Raw genomic sequence first — 14,221 nt, forward strand, 5'->3', positions numbered from 1 at the left:
AGTCACCTGCAAGGACTGGCTGTAATCACTGACACCACCCTCCACCCTCTGTGGAGAATCAGCTGGGCAGCGGGCCCACTCCTTAGAGCCAGGCTTACTTCAGCAGGGCTCTGGTACCCACCTGTGTTTTGTCTGCAGCCACATTAGCTATAAAAGCTGTCTGCAGTGGCTGTTTCTTGTGCAGGGCTTGGAGGTGTCTAAGGGAGGGCAGGCTGTGAACCAAGGCCAGCTGCTGCTAGTGCTGAGCCGGGGGCCATTTAGCAAGGTACAGGAGCTCCCTGAGATTAGCTGCTACCTGTTTGAGAGGATTTAGGAAGATCAGAAGCATGAGCCAATACAAATTACTCGAATGGAAAAGCTACTGTTAACCCCCTGGGTGGGCCTGTAAGTTGAGTGGGGCATAGTCTCAAGGAATCATCAGGGCAGGGCAAACAATGTGAGCCAGGTTGATGGAGTTTCAGATATGGTGTCCACTGTACTCTGTGGGTCTGTGAGCAGAAGCTCAGAAGAGGAGCAGTGGTCTCTGTCAGCAGTTCTGTCTTGGAGAAAGCTGTCTCCCAGCTCTTGCCCTGATGCCAGACACTTCAGGTTCTCCCTGTATACCACTGGTGCCTTTCAAGCTGCCTCCCAGGTGCTGGATTTCAGAAGGAGCGAGTCTGAGGAAGTGTGCATGTGGGGGGCGGAGGGAGGCCCTTTGAGAGGAATCCAGAAGTTTCCTCCACTGACTCAGTCCCTGCTGGTTTTTACAGCCAGAAGTTTTGGGGTCTTATCTTCCTGGCACTTTTACCCTGGGCTCTGGGGGACCTGGTGTGGGGCAGGGACCCCTTGCTCTGGAGATATTCCTCCCAATTTTTATCTATCACATGTGAGTGTGGGACTAGCCCATTCTGCATCTCTGCCCCTCCCACCAGTCTGGATGGATGTGGTTTCTTCTTTGATTCCATGGTCGTAGGAACACCATTCAACTTGTTTTCTGCTGGTTCTGAGTGATGGTTGTTCTATAGTTTAGTTGTAATTTTGAAGTAGTTTTGTGAGGAGGCAAGCCATATTTACCTAGGCTTCCATCTTGTGCTGAGGTCATGGGTCAGCCCGGTCACATTTTTGTATATTAGTTATGAGCATGAAAAACTGATAAAAATACTACTTCCAATTAAATTAAATATTAGTTTTGTGAAAATTACAAAATAGTGATGAAAAAATCAAGTACCTAAATAAATGGAGAAACATGGTGCTCATGGACTGGAAGTCTCAGCACAATAAAGGATGACAGTTCTCTTCAAATTTTCATACAGTTAACACAATTTTTCCTCCTCCTACCCCCTTAAGGAACTTCCTTCATTTTCCCCACACAGTTTTTAATTAAATAACTTACAGGATAAATCAGGAAAGAGATAAATTTAAGGGAAAGAACACATTTTTCTATTAAAATTTCAGCAATTTTTTGTATGTATGTACAGGATTATTTTTAAATTATTTGAAAAGTCAAAAGGAGTTAAGAACAGATAAAACAATTCTGATAATGAATAAAGAGGAAGGAATGATTGCACCTGATTGCAAGACTTATTTAGCTTTATCAATCACAACAGTGTGTTAGTGCCAGAAGGAGGGTGCACAGATCAGTAGAGCAGAATAGAGAACACAGAAAAAGCCCTGTAGAATACAGCTGATTTTCGACAAAGGCGCAAGAGTAATTCATATAGGAAGAATAGTCTAAAATGTCGGTGGAGTAGTTGGGTACCCATAGGCAAAAAGGGATCAAAGTGTATCATGGACTTAAATATAAACATTAAAGTACACAACTTTTAGGAGACAACATAGATAAAACTTTCCAGGGCTTAGAACTGGTAAAAAGTTCTTAGTCATGACACCAAAAACATAAGACATATGAAAGGATGCTCAACATCTCTAGCCAGCAGAGATATGTAAATTAAAACCACAATAGGATACCACTTCACACAAGTCAGAATGGCCATCATTAGCAAATCAACGAACAAATGCTGATGAAGATGTGGAAAAAAGGGAACCCTGGCGCACTGTTAGTTGGAATGCAGACTGGTGCAGCCACTGTGGAAAACAGTATGGAATTTCCTCAAAACACTAAAGATGGAACTGCCTTTTTGATCCAGTGATTCCACTGCTGGGAATATACCCTGAAAATCCTAAAACACCAATTCAAAAGAACCTATGCAACCCTATGTTCATAGCAGTGTTATTTATAATAGCCAAGTGCTGGAAACAGCCTAGGTGCCCATCAGTAAATGAGTGGATCAAAAAACTGTGGTATATTTACATGATAGAATACTACACAGCAGAAAGAATGAAGGAACTCTTACCCTTTTGGTAAGAGCCTGGATGGATTTGAAGAGCATTATGCTAAGTGAAATACAAGCCAGTTGGTGAAAGACAAATACCATATGATCTCACCTATAAGTGGAACCTAATCAACAAAACAAACAAGTGAGCAACATAGAACTAGAGACACAGAAACCAAGAACAAACTGACAGTGACCAGAGAGGAGGTGGGATAGGGAGAATGGGAGAAAGAAGGGGAAGGGTCTAGTCAAGGAACAATAAAGGACCCATATTAATGGGCATCAGTTTGGGGACTGACTGAGGGAGAGGAGTGGGTGAGGCAGGGGAGAGGTTGGAACAACAACAAAAAAACATGGCTTGTAAAAGAAAAACCTTGATAAATGGTACTCTTGAAAATTCAAAGTTTTTGCTCTGATAACCCTGTTAGTGGATGAAAAAACAATCTACAGACTGAAAGAAAATACAGATAGGCCACATATTTAGAACTCATATAAAGATTTGTGTGTGTGTGTGTGTGTGTGTGTGTGTATACCCACTCATATATAGAACATATAAAGTTCTTAAAACTCAACTTTAAAAGAAAAGCAATTCAATTAGAAAATGGGCAAAAGATATGAAGAGACATTTCACTGAATAGTATATATGAGTGACAAGTAAGCACGTGAAAAAACTTAACTTCATTAGACTTTAAGGAAGTGCAGATGAAAACTGTGATATGCTATCACAATGTCCCTATGAGAATAGCTTAGAGGAAAGGTATCTGTAATAACAAATAACAGATACTGGCTGGGATATGGAGAAAAAGGGATATCACCATATATTGCTAGTGTGAACATTAAAGGATATAGCTACTTCTGAAAATAATTTGGCAGTTTCTTAAAAGCTACATGTATAACAATATTTTTAATAGCTTCATATTTTTTAAGATTTTATTTTTTTTAAGAGAGGGGAAAGGAGGGAGAAAGGAGGCGAGACAGCCTCTCATCCCCCCAACTGGGGGCCTGGCCTGCAACCCAAGCATGTGGTCTGCCTGGGAATCGAACCGGTCACCTTTTAGTCCGCAGGCTGGTGTTCAATCCGCTGAGCCACACTGATGCAGACACCAGCCCGCAGAGTCCTCGGCATCATGGATGAGACATGAGGCATTCACATGGCCTACCGAGTCCTGTGTGGAGGAAAAGGGACGGCCCAGCTACCCTTTCAATGGGAGGGTCCCTCTGAGCGGCCTGGCCACGCTCTCAAAGGAGGGCACCCCAATCCTTTCCTTCACAGGGTTTTTATTGGGTTTCAATTTGCACAGGAATACAGGTAAAGTTCATCAGTCACTGTCAGGCAGTAAGGATCAAACAACAGATAATGCTCAAAGAACTAAAAAGGGCTTCCACTGAGTTGGGGTCTTATCACCTAAAAAACTACAGAACTTGAGGAGCTAAATTCATTTCCTGCCCGGGCCTTCATAATCTAATTAAGAGCATCCTCAGCAAGCAGGTTTCACAAGAATTTACATACTCCTTTTTCAGGTCTGACCATCCCGGGAAGTCTGCTGTCCCCAATGTGGATTGCACCACCCCTTGTTATTGTCACAGGCTTGAGTTGGGCAGAGGAGACAAAGGCAGACGGGAGATTTGGATGTCTCACAGGCAGAATGAGAACTCGGGCTTTGTTAAAGCCAAGGGGCAAGGGTCGATCACCCCCTTTTTCCACAGCCCCCCAAGCCCTTCCCTGGGGCCTCCACGTGATCATGCCTGTCTGAGGTGATTCCCTCCTTGGGGAATCTTACCTGTCATTGGCTAACCGATCAAGCATTGGGGGCCGGACAAGGAGCAGAAGCAGCGCTCCTTCCAGGGAGATAAGTTTATCTCTTTAGTGTCTCCTGGTCTGGATGTCTCTCACTCAGCCTTAGCCACAGGGGGTTACAGCTTCCTGAGACCAGGCAGGGTGGATGCCAACACCACACCAGCCAGGGCTAATAGCTTCATTTTTTAAGGCCATTAAGTTACAACGTTTTTCTATTTTGGAGTAACATGACCTATGAAAACACTGGATTGAGTACAGTAGACATTTGCCTTTTACTTCTCTAAGTCTGTAGTAAGTTTAGAATAAAGAATTAGGGGCTATAATGGAAAATATTAATAGGAATATTATACCTTTAAGAAAATGCAAGTGGTCTTCAGAAGACATTTCTACAGAAAATACCTTTACAGATTCCTTAATGATTTTAAAACTTTCATTATCAATATGACTGGATTTTAGATTTGGCATCAGTTTGGCTGTAGCTTGTAGTGGGTATAGAAATAGGGCTGAAAATGCAGATAGAATGTGGTTTAAAGTTTCAGATTAAGTCACTGATGTTACATGTTTGTCATTTTCCTGTCCTGTTGTAGTATGGTTAACTTTTTAGGACATCCTCCTGAGTCTGGGGCAGGAAGTTCAGAATGCATTGAAGGCACACTTTAGAAAGCATTGTAGTTAAGAATGTTGCCCTGGCCAGGTGGCTCGGTTGATTGGAGCATCATCTCATACAGCAAAAAAGTTGTGAGTTCAGTTACTGGTAGGGCACAAACCTGGGTTGTGGGTTTGAGTCCCTGTCAGGGCACTACGAGAGGCAGCTGATCCATGTTTCTCCCTCTGCCTCTCCTTAGGTAAGGATTTTTTTTAAGTTGTTAATGTTGTATATCATTAATATATTTTGTAGCTATGTTTAAATTTTTCAAACAAATAGATTCAGAAACTTGATTATTTTCTATTTTCTAGAAAGGTAGTATACTTCTGATTTAGGTCTGGGCTTGAGATCTTAGTATGCTACTCTCTAGCTGGGTGGCCTTTTGTAAATTATCATCTTTAAAGCATAACTTCATGAATTGTTAAGAATAAATGACATAATATATAGTATTTCTAGTGGTTGGTGAGCACAATACTTGATATATGATAGGCATCCACAAACTATTAATCTTTTACTAAAAGCCAGAAGAAGCAGCCTTTCATAGTCAACAAAATATAAATGTAGTCCTATATATTGTGTTTTTCTAGAGATGTTTGTTAATGAATTCTGGAATTATAGCTAAGCTGTCCTCATGACATGAATATAGTTTGGGTGAGGGCTGGCAAATATTTGGAGGTGAGGTGCCAAACTTTGATCATTAGCCACCTTTCCAACTTACCCTCTTCTCAAAAACTGCTGTAATGTGAAATATGGGCAGAGATGATTTTGGAGGTGCTGCTGGTTGATGCTGGGCCATACTTAGGTTTCTGTTACCTGGTGAGAGCAGAGGATCATCCTTGATTCTTCCCTTTCTATATATAGCCAGTTGGTTATCATATTTTTCTGACTATAAGACGCACCCCCTGCCCCCCCACCCTCTGCGCCCGCAAATTTGGAGTGAGGAGAGTCTTATAGTCAGTACTTAAGTGTTGCTGATTGATCTTTATCTGACTCACCTGTTGCCTGCCTCTACCGCAGGGTAGGTGATCATTGTTTCTCATCACAGTTAACCGTGAAAGAGCTCTCTAACTGGTCTTCCTCCTTCCTATCCAGTTGGGGTTCTGCTTTGCCAGTCATCCTAGAGGTAGCTTTCTAAGATGGAGATTTGATTATGTTAGCAGGGTTAAGAGCTGTAACTATGGAATCAAACTTTCTCGGTTCATATCTCATCTCTGCCTTGTGTGATCCTGCACATATTCTTTGTGCCTCAGTTTCTTCTTTTATTAAAAATGGAATAACTGCTCAAATCTGACCCACAGTCACCCAGAAAGATTGCTAAAAATATACTGCCTACCTCACACCCCAGTTTCTGGTCATCCAGATCTTGGGTGGTGGGTCAGTAATCCGTAATGTGCAAAAAGCTTCTCAGTTGACCCTGAGACACTCTTAGTGTTTGACGTGCACACCCTCGTTGCCTGGTTAATCCTGTTCCTCCTCCAGTACTTGGTTCCCTTCTCGACTAGGAAGCATCTGACATTCTCATTTTGGATTTGGTGTTTCAGGAAGTCATCACCAGTGGAGCACTTAAATGTTCTATGATCCTATTCAAATACACTATCTACAGTATAAAATAAAAAGGATATTTCAACCTGGGCCAACAATTTATAAAAGCATTAAACTTTTTTTACTTTATGGTACTTAGCATTTTGCAGTGCCTGGTGTACTGATTTGCTGTCTGTCTTTTCTACTAAGCTCTTTGAGGATAGATCCTGTATCTTCAATGTTTTCTAATATAATTTTAAAATTATATTCATCATAGAGTTACAAGTTACTCTCTTTAGAACTTCTCTTTACTGAACTGAGGCTTCTATATAACACGGTGTCTATCAGTGGGGGCCATATTGCATGGTCTTAATTTTTTTACTCTATCATTTATTGGGATTCATCTATCTTTTCTACTACGTATCTCAGATTGACCTTGGTTTTCTGTAGGTTTGAATTGGAACTTAATTGGGTTTGCTTTAAATTATATTGGTAGATGAGGACATTGTAGAATAGAACCAGAAACAAAACAGTAAAGTAAAAGGTGAGTTTGTTTACTTCTAGATTTTTGGATGTTGTATGTGCTTTACTTAGTGAAGCATTCCTAATTCATTTAGATTTGGATGTTTGGTTTTTTTGCTCAAGGCATTCAAACTTTGTGCATCTTAGTATTCCTATTGGTAAAATGAAATAATAGACCAGTTGATCTTTAAAGCTTCCAGATCTAAAATTTTCATTATTCCAAGTACAAATGAATAGGTATCCAAAAATTTAGATGTTGTTATTGATAATGAAGTAATAAGACTTGTTTCATCCTTTAAAAATCTCTCTTTTATAAGTAACTCCAGACACATAACAAAACTTAGGTAGGAACAAAAGTTAATTTCCATTTCTTGATTACCCAGAGTGCTTCATTGTATCTTTTTCTGATGTGCATGTAACTCAGACTTTATTGAAATAGATGCAGCAAGGCTGATAAGTAGATATAACTAGAGTAGTTGTGAAAGAGCTTGCCAAATGGTTTTTCTCAGTAGGATGCTAATGTGTGATAAAGGCTAAAATTACTTTTTAAAAATGTTTCTCTATACATGAATGTGCTAGATTACTATACTCTCGAGTAACATTTAGATCTTTTTTGTTTTCATTTAAGTGCCAAGGATGACATTGATCTTGATGCCTTGGCTGCAGAAATAGAAGGAGCTGGTGCTGCCAAGGAACAGGAGCCTCAAAAGTCCAAGGGGAAAAAGAAAAAAGAGAAAAAACGGCAAGACTTTGAGTAAGTATGTTTCAGATATGTTTGCTTCTTATTAGCTTTGGTACTAGATACACTTACTAATCTAATTCAATGCCTCAAATATATTTTAATCTTTTTCTAGTGAAGATGATATCCTGAAAGAACTGGAAGAATTGTCTTGGGAGGCTCAAGGCATCAAAACTGACAGCGAAACTGCTGCTGTAAAGGTGAAAGATGTTTGTTACCCAGCTGTGCTTCTCAGGGCCAGTTTTAGGGTGCTGCTTTTGGAAATTTTTGACGTGTGTGTGTTGTATGTGTATACATGTGTATATGTTAAAACATTATATAAATTCTTATGCCAGTGGAGGAAAGCAATTTTTAGGAAGGAAATATTATCCTTTGAATTTGAAGAGGCCTTAGAGTAATGGGAAAGTGATAGGCGTTTTTTTCTTCTTTCAATTTCCCTCTTAGGCTTTGTGTGCTATTTGAAGAAGCTAATAAATGTGGTCTATGATTAGTGCTGGCTAGAGCACCTAGATCCTGACATTGACAGTGAATGTGAGAGGTGCCTGAGGCCTAGGATAGCTTCTGACACTTGGTTGAGTTTTATATCCCCATAAAAAGGACCTTATTTTGAAATTATTTTGAGAATTTTTTCCATGTGTATTTAATGAAGCATGTTACCCTGAGGAGTCTCAATTATTTATTTTAAAGCAAAATGTAATCCTGTTAATACTTCTAACACTGGAAATTTTTTAGCCAACAGAAAATAATGAAGAAGAATCCACCTCAAAACAAGATAAAAAAAAGAAAGGACAGAAAGCCAAAAAACAAAGTTTTGATGATGACAGTGAAGAATTAGAAAATAAGGATTCAAAATCAAAAAAGACTGCAAAACCAAAAGTGGAAATGTACTCTGGGAGTGATGGTGATGATGATGATGATTTTAACAAACTTTCTAAAAAAGCTAAAGGGAAAGCTCAAAAATCAAATAAAAAGTGGGATGGGTCAGAAGAGGAGGAGGATAACAGTAAGAAAATTAAAGAGCGTTCCAGAGTGAATTCTTCAGGGGAAAGTGGAGATGAATCAGATGAAGTTTTGCAGTCTAGAAAAGGACAGAAAAAAAATAAAAAAAATAAGGTAGGTCCTAATGTAGAGAGTGGGAATGAAGATGAAGACTCCTTCAAAATTAAGACAGTGGCCCAAAAGAAGGCAGAAAAGAAAGAGCGAGAGAGAAAAAAGCGAGAGGAAGAAAAGGCAAAATTGCGGAAGCTGAAAGAAAAAGAAGAGTTAGAAACTGGTAAAAAGGATCAGAGTAAACAAAAAGAACCTCAGAGGAAATCTGAAGAGGAAACTGTAAAATCCAAAGTGACTCTTGACACTGGAGCAGCCCCTGCCACTGATGAGAAAGGAGAGGTGTCTGCAGCCATTGAAGGTTGGTAAAGTTATTGGGAAAGGGCAAAAGGCTTGGGTTCCTATTTAGTCTAAGGTTTCATTATTATACCCCAAAGTTTTCTTACTTGTCCTTGATTATAAAGATGCTTAATTGCATGAAAATCTTTTTAAAAAACTATATATACTCTTTTACAAACTTACATACTCTTTGAATTAATGTTTATTATTAAACATTTATGTATAATATAAAATGCTTTTTAAGTAGTTTGTGCACAGACTAGAATTTTTATAGAATTTCACTGTGAACAACAATTTTTTTGTTGATAAAGAGTGGAAGTTGCCTAATGAAAAATTTATTCTTCATTTTGATAACTCCATCAGATAATATCAGAATTCTTCCTTATTTTTAAAAACCCAGTTCAGCCTGTGAAATAGGAAAGTGAAAAGATGCTAAAATCAGTTAACATCTTTTAAACAATTGTGAGCCACTTTTTGTACCAGAGCCAATTAACAAAAAATAAATTGTCTAACTAAATTTTCCCCTTAGTTGGAATGAGAATAAAGATCAAATGATTCACAGAGTTTTCTTGAGTAAAACTCTTAATGGGAAAATTGACATAGTTTTTTTTAACCACTCAAATTATTATCTGGACATATTTGAGGAAAGTACTGTGAAAGTAGCTTTATAATCTTTAGTTGTTGTTTTGTTTTGTTTTTTTTAAGCATAATGCTGTAGAGTTCTTAGCATATAATTACCTGTATTTTTATATTTTATTTTTCTAATATTTTAAGATTGGCTTCATTTATATCATTCCCACTTTATAGAAGCAAAACTAGCTACAGAATTGAGGAAGGAATTCAGACATTGTGGATTAAGAGCTACATTAGATACAGTGTATTTTCTTCCTACTGACAAGCTACTCCTGTCTTCTTGCATCCCTCAGGACAACTCAGAGCAACACCAATGTTGTTGGCCTCAAAGGAGGCTAACTTGGTTAATCTAAACTGTTACAGGTACTGAGGCACTCCTGTGCTTTTGGGGATGCAGTGATGCCTAGAGGCTGTAGCTTGCTGCTGGCATCTTCTTTGGCCCATTATGGTCCTAGAATTGTGGGGTTTGCTCATCATTGCCTTAGGAAACAAGGTTTTTTAAAAACACTGTGCCTCTATTCTTTTTTGATAGATGACAATGAAGGAGACAAAAAGAAAAAAGATAAGAAGAAAAAGAAAGTAGAAAAGGAAGACAAAGAAAAAGAGAAGAAAAAAGGACCTAGCAAAGCCACAGTTAAAGCTATGCAGGAAGCTCTGGCTAAGCTTAAAGAAGAAGAAGAGAGACAGAAACGAGAAGAGGAAGAACGCATAAAACGGCTTGAAGAATTGGAAGCCAAGCGGAAAGAAGAGGTATATTTTCATGAAGTTGCTGATAACAACATTGTGTTTAACTTAAAAAATCTCTATGAAATATCTCTAACCTTCTAAATCTAAAAATCTCATAAAATTATATCGTAACTGTTACATCGTTGTCCTTATATGAATAATAAGATGAAGAGGTATAGAAAATCCTGCCGTTATTTCCTGAGATACAGACAGAAGTTGCTTATGTATCATTGCAACACATAGTCTGTTCTCATGTGATATTATCATATGTATATTTAAAATATTTTCATTTGGAATTCCCTAACATAATACTTTGCATGTGTCTCAAAAGTTTTGTTTGAAGTGTGGGTTATTTACATTGAAATTTAATTTAAATGTAATTTAAATGTAATTCATTAAGGTAGTATAGTTTTTGTCTGATATATATATATATATATATATGTTCTCTTATAGGAAAGATTGGAACAAGAAAAAAGAGAAAGGAAAAAGCAAAAAGAAAAAGAAAGAAAAGAACGCTTAAAAAAAGAAGGGAAGCTTTTAACTAAATCTCAGAGAGAAGCCAGAGCCAGAGCTGAAGCTACTCTTAAACTTCTACAAGCTCAGGGTAAGTAGTATCTTTAATTAACTGAAGAGTCTAGATGCTTCCAGCATGAAGTTATATCTTCACAGTGGTCAAAAGGAGAATTGAATTGTATCAGAGCAATTCTTATGAAAACGCTGTGAAAAGGTGTATTAGTGGTAAGTGATACAGTTTCTTATTTAGGGAGATGACTTCTGTACTCTGTTAACATTTTTTTTGTAAATGATAGTATATGTATAAAAAATTTTTTGTCCCCCAAAAGAAACAAAAAATAGAGACTTACAGTAAAATGAGTCTCCATTTACCTACCACTCAGTTTAAATAATTATCAGTATATGCCATTTTTGTTTTGTTCTCCTTCACCCACTTTTTTTTCCTGTAGTATTTTAAAGTAAATTTCAGGTAACTATTATTTTACTAATATCTTACTTTAGTGTGTATCTCTTAACAGATACGGATATTTTACTTTTTGTCATGAATAAGAGTACATATTACATCTAATAATTCCTTCATATCATTGGATTTTCTGTCCATCTTAAATTTTTTCCACTTGTCTCCAAATGTCTCTTATAATTGATTTTTTCAAATCAGGATCCAGATTACGGCCATACATTGATTGCATTTGGTTGATAGGTCTTTCTCTTACTGATACCACTACCACCCCTATTTTTGGTGTGCCCTGTTTTGTTTTTTTTTTCTGTTGAAGATGCTGGATTATTCTGTAGAATTTCTCCTATTCTAGATTTATCTGATTGCATTTGCCTGGTGTTGGCTAATATACTTCTTTATTCCTTGTAATTTCTTAGATCTAGCAGCTTGGCTACTTTTTAGTGGTGCTTTGCACTTCCAGTTACCTCATGTCAACGAGGCATATGATCTGGTTGTCTCACTTCTGGTGATGACAACAGTGATCAGTGGGTTTAGCCATTGGCAGCCTTGTTCATTATGAAAGTTCTTTGTTGACTTTTCATCTAATTTTAACGTTCATTTGGTGATGATTGCCTATATTCAGTATTTCATTAGGAATTGCAGAATTGTGATATTCTATCATTCCATCTGCATTTATTAGCTAGAATTTTTCTCTAAAGAAAAATTTTTCCCTGAAATATAGTTTCATGCAGGAAAGTCAGGATAGACACTTAATTCTTTCCCTTTATTAATTTTCAAAATAATAAATTGATGTCCCAGCAACATCTAAAAGGTTATTGTGGATATATATAAAATTGATGTGTTTTCATCTCATAGTCATTTTTTATACTAAGATTATACCATCTTTGGCCAGCAGGGGGCCATTCAGGCTTGTCCCTATGACTTTTTTCCCCTGTGACTTTTTCACATGTCTACAATATTCTTTCATCTTTTTCTTGCTTTTTAACAGAATGAGATATCTCAGGTTCATCTTGCATGTTTTCTCCTCTAGACCTGGAATCAACTGTTCACCCAAGAAGCCTTGGTTCCTTTTAGTTTAGAGGCCACAATCAATATATAATTATGTTCTTGACAGATGAGATGATTTAAAATAGTGACTACTTCATTGAGAAGACTATATTGGGACCTTCCTTAATTTCCTATCCCTACATTCCACAGATTTTTATATTACTGTAATGTTGGTGCTATGTTACAATTACAGTAATAGCTAGCATTTATTGCATATTTAGTATGCAACTAATGCTATAATAAACCTTTGACATTGTCTCTTTCCTCCTACAAATCATACAGATGTTTTCATTCCATCATGTAGATGAAGAAATGGAGACTCAGAGAGCTTAAACAGCTTGCCCAAGGTCCTAGAGCTGAGATTTAAACTGATCTGAGTAACTATCTCTTCATTCTGCATTATATGTTCAGCCGGGAACAGTACATTTAGAGAAACACAATACTTAGATTTCAGAAAATTTTATTCTTAATTGGGGATACAAAAAATGAAATTAGTGAACAAATTTGAGTACTATCAGCACCCAGATATCAGATTTGAAAGACAAAGAGCATTCCTGAAGAAATTAGAATGGGACCATGCAGGGAGTGATTTGCCAGTCTCAGAAATGCTATTTAATGGAGTAGTTTGACTTGCACTTATTAGATTAGATGAAAGTTACAATTTAAAAGGATGGATTTTAGAGCATCAGTCTTTAGGACAGACTTGGAGAGATGGTCTCTCAAGTGGTATCTCTGACCCTTGACTCTTTTGTTATTCTTCATAGTGTTGCCCAATATTTGCCCTGTTACTGGTTTCCTATTGTGTATTAATAAAAAAGTCCTAACTCCTTAGCTTGACATTAAAGGCCCTCTATTGTTCACTACAATGTTCTGTTATGTTTTCCTGTATCTTTCAAAGTTACTTTGTTAGGTAGATTAGTTACTATATTTATTAGAATACTATATAGAATACTATAAAACTGAATTTTGGATCCCAAAATGTGTCCTTAGGTATTATAGGTACCTACAGACATTTTCAGGTAATTACTCTGAAATGCGTACCAGGTTACCTTTTCAATCTGTTTTGTAGTCTGTAACTGCTAAGCATATAGCAAGTAATTTTTAAATAATTTGGCATTAACTTCAAGTGAAGAGCTTCTGTAAGAACTTTATTGTAGTGCCTTGGTTTGCAAAGTGAATGGAATGTCTGAACACTCATAAGTCTTGGTTTTGATTACAAATGTAACAGTTTACTAAAGAATTCCTATCCAGAGCAACAGTCAGTTAAGTCTGGGGTGTTGATGAGACTACCATTGAAATTATCCATCTCACAGTTTCCCCCCAGGTCCATCCTTTCACGTACTAGGTATATGCTGCTGGATAGAAAAGCCCTGGTCAACCTGATTGTTTATTTCCACATTCTCAGGTGGTTTTATCCTGTTACTTGCTTTAATATAGTTGTCTTGTCAGAGTGATTGATGGCTCTGATTTTACAATTCTAACCAGTCTCAGTATTTACATATGTGCATAAATACATAACATATACATTCATACTTCAAAGTTAAGAACATTTTAAGTGATTTTCCTTTTCTAAAAATTTCATTTAAAACCCCACAATAAACAGTTTTTCTGTTGTCTTGTGCAGTTTCTTCTGCTCTTAGTGCAAGACTGTGTTAGTAACCCAAGAGGTGATGAGGAACCTCTCTTATGAGTTTGTTACAGGAATGGAGAGGAAGAATTACATTAGAGAACCATGCCATTTGAAGCTCTTGGCTGCTTCTGGGATTCACTGTTGACTGGTGAAGACATAGTCTTCTAAGGCTCAATAATGTTACTTGCAAATAAGATTTACTATATGCTCTGCTGTGTCTTATTTTTGACTATTTGTTCTAATATAATTAGAAAATATAAAAACAGATGTTCAAAAGTGGATAATAACCAT

The 14,221-nt window shown here is 37.3% G+C and overlaps 1 protein-coding gene across 2 annotated transcripts in view; it reads left to right on the forward strand.

Moving 5' to 3' along the window:
• EIF5B (eukaryotic translation initiation factor 5B) overlaps positions 1–14,221 on the forward strand; it is a 74,317-nt gene that overhangs the window by 17,632 nt on the left and 42,464 nt on the right. For both annotated transcript variants that reach the window (XM_045828523.1, XM_045828524.1), the window contains exons 2-6: positions 7,428–7,553; positions 7,654–7,738; positions 8,271–8,946; positions 10,090–10,307; positions 10,737–10,887. In XM_045828523.1, the coding sequence (XP_045684479.1) occupies positions 7,428–7,553; positions 7,654–7,738; positions 8,271–8,946; positions 10,090–10,307; positions 10,737–10,887 (1,256 nt within the window). The remainder of the gene's footprint in view (positions 1–7,427; positions 7,554–7,653; positions 7,739–8,270; positions 8,947–10,089; positions 10,308–10,736; positions 10,888–14,221) is intronic.

This window comes from Phyllostomus hastatus, unplaced genomic scaffold (genome assembly GCF_019186645.2).
Source record: "Phyllostomus hastatus isolate PE091 unplaced genomic scaffold, TTU_PhHast_1.1 phas_scaffold_78, whole genome shotgun sequence".
Classification (NCBI taxonomy): Eukaryota; Metazoa; Chordata; class Mammalia; order Chiroptera; family Phyllostomidae; genus Phyllostomus; species Phyllostomus hastatus.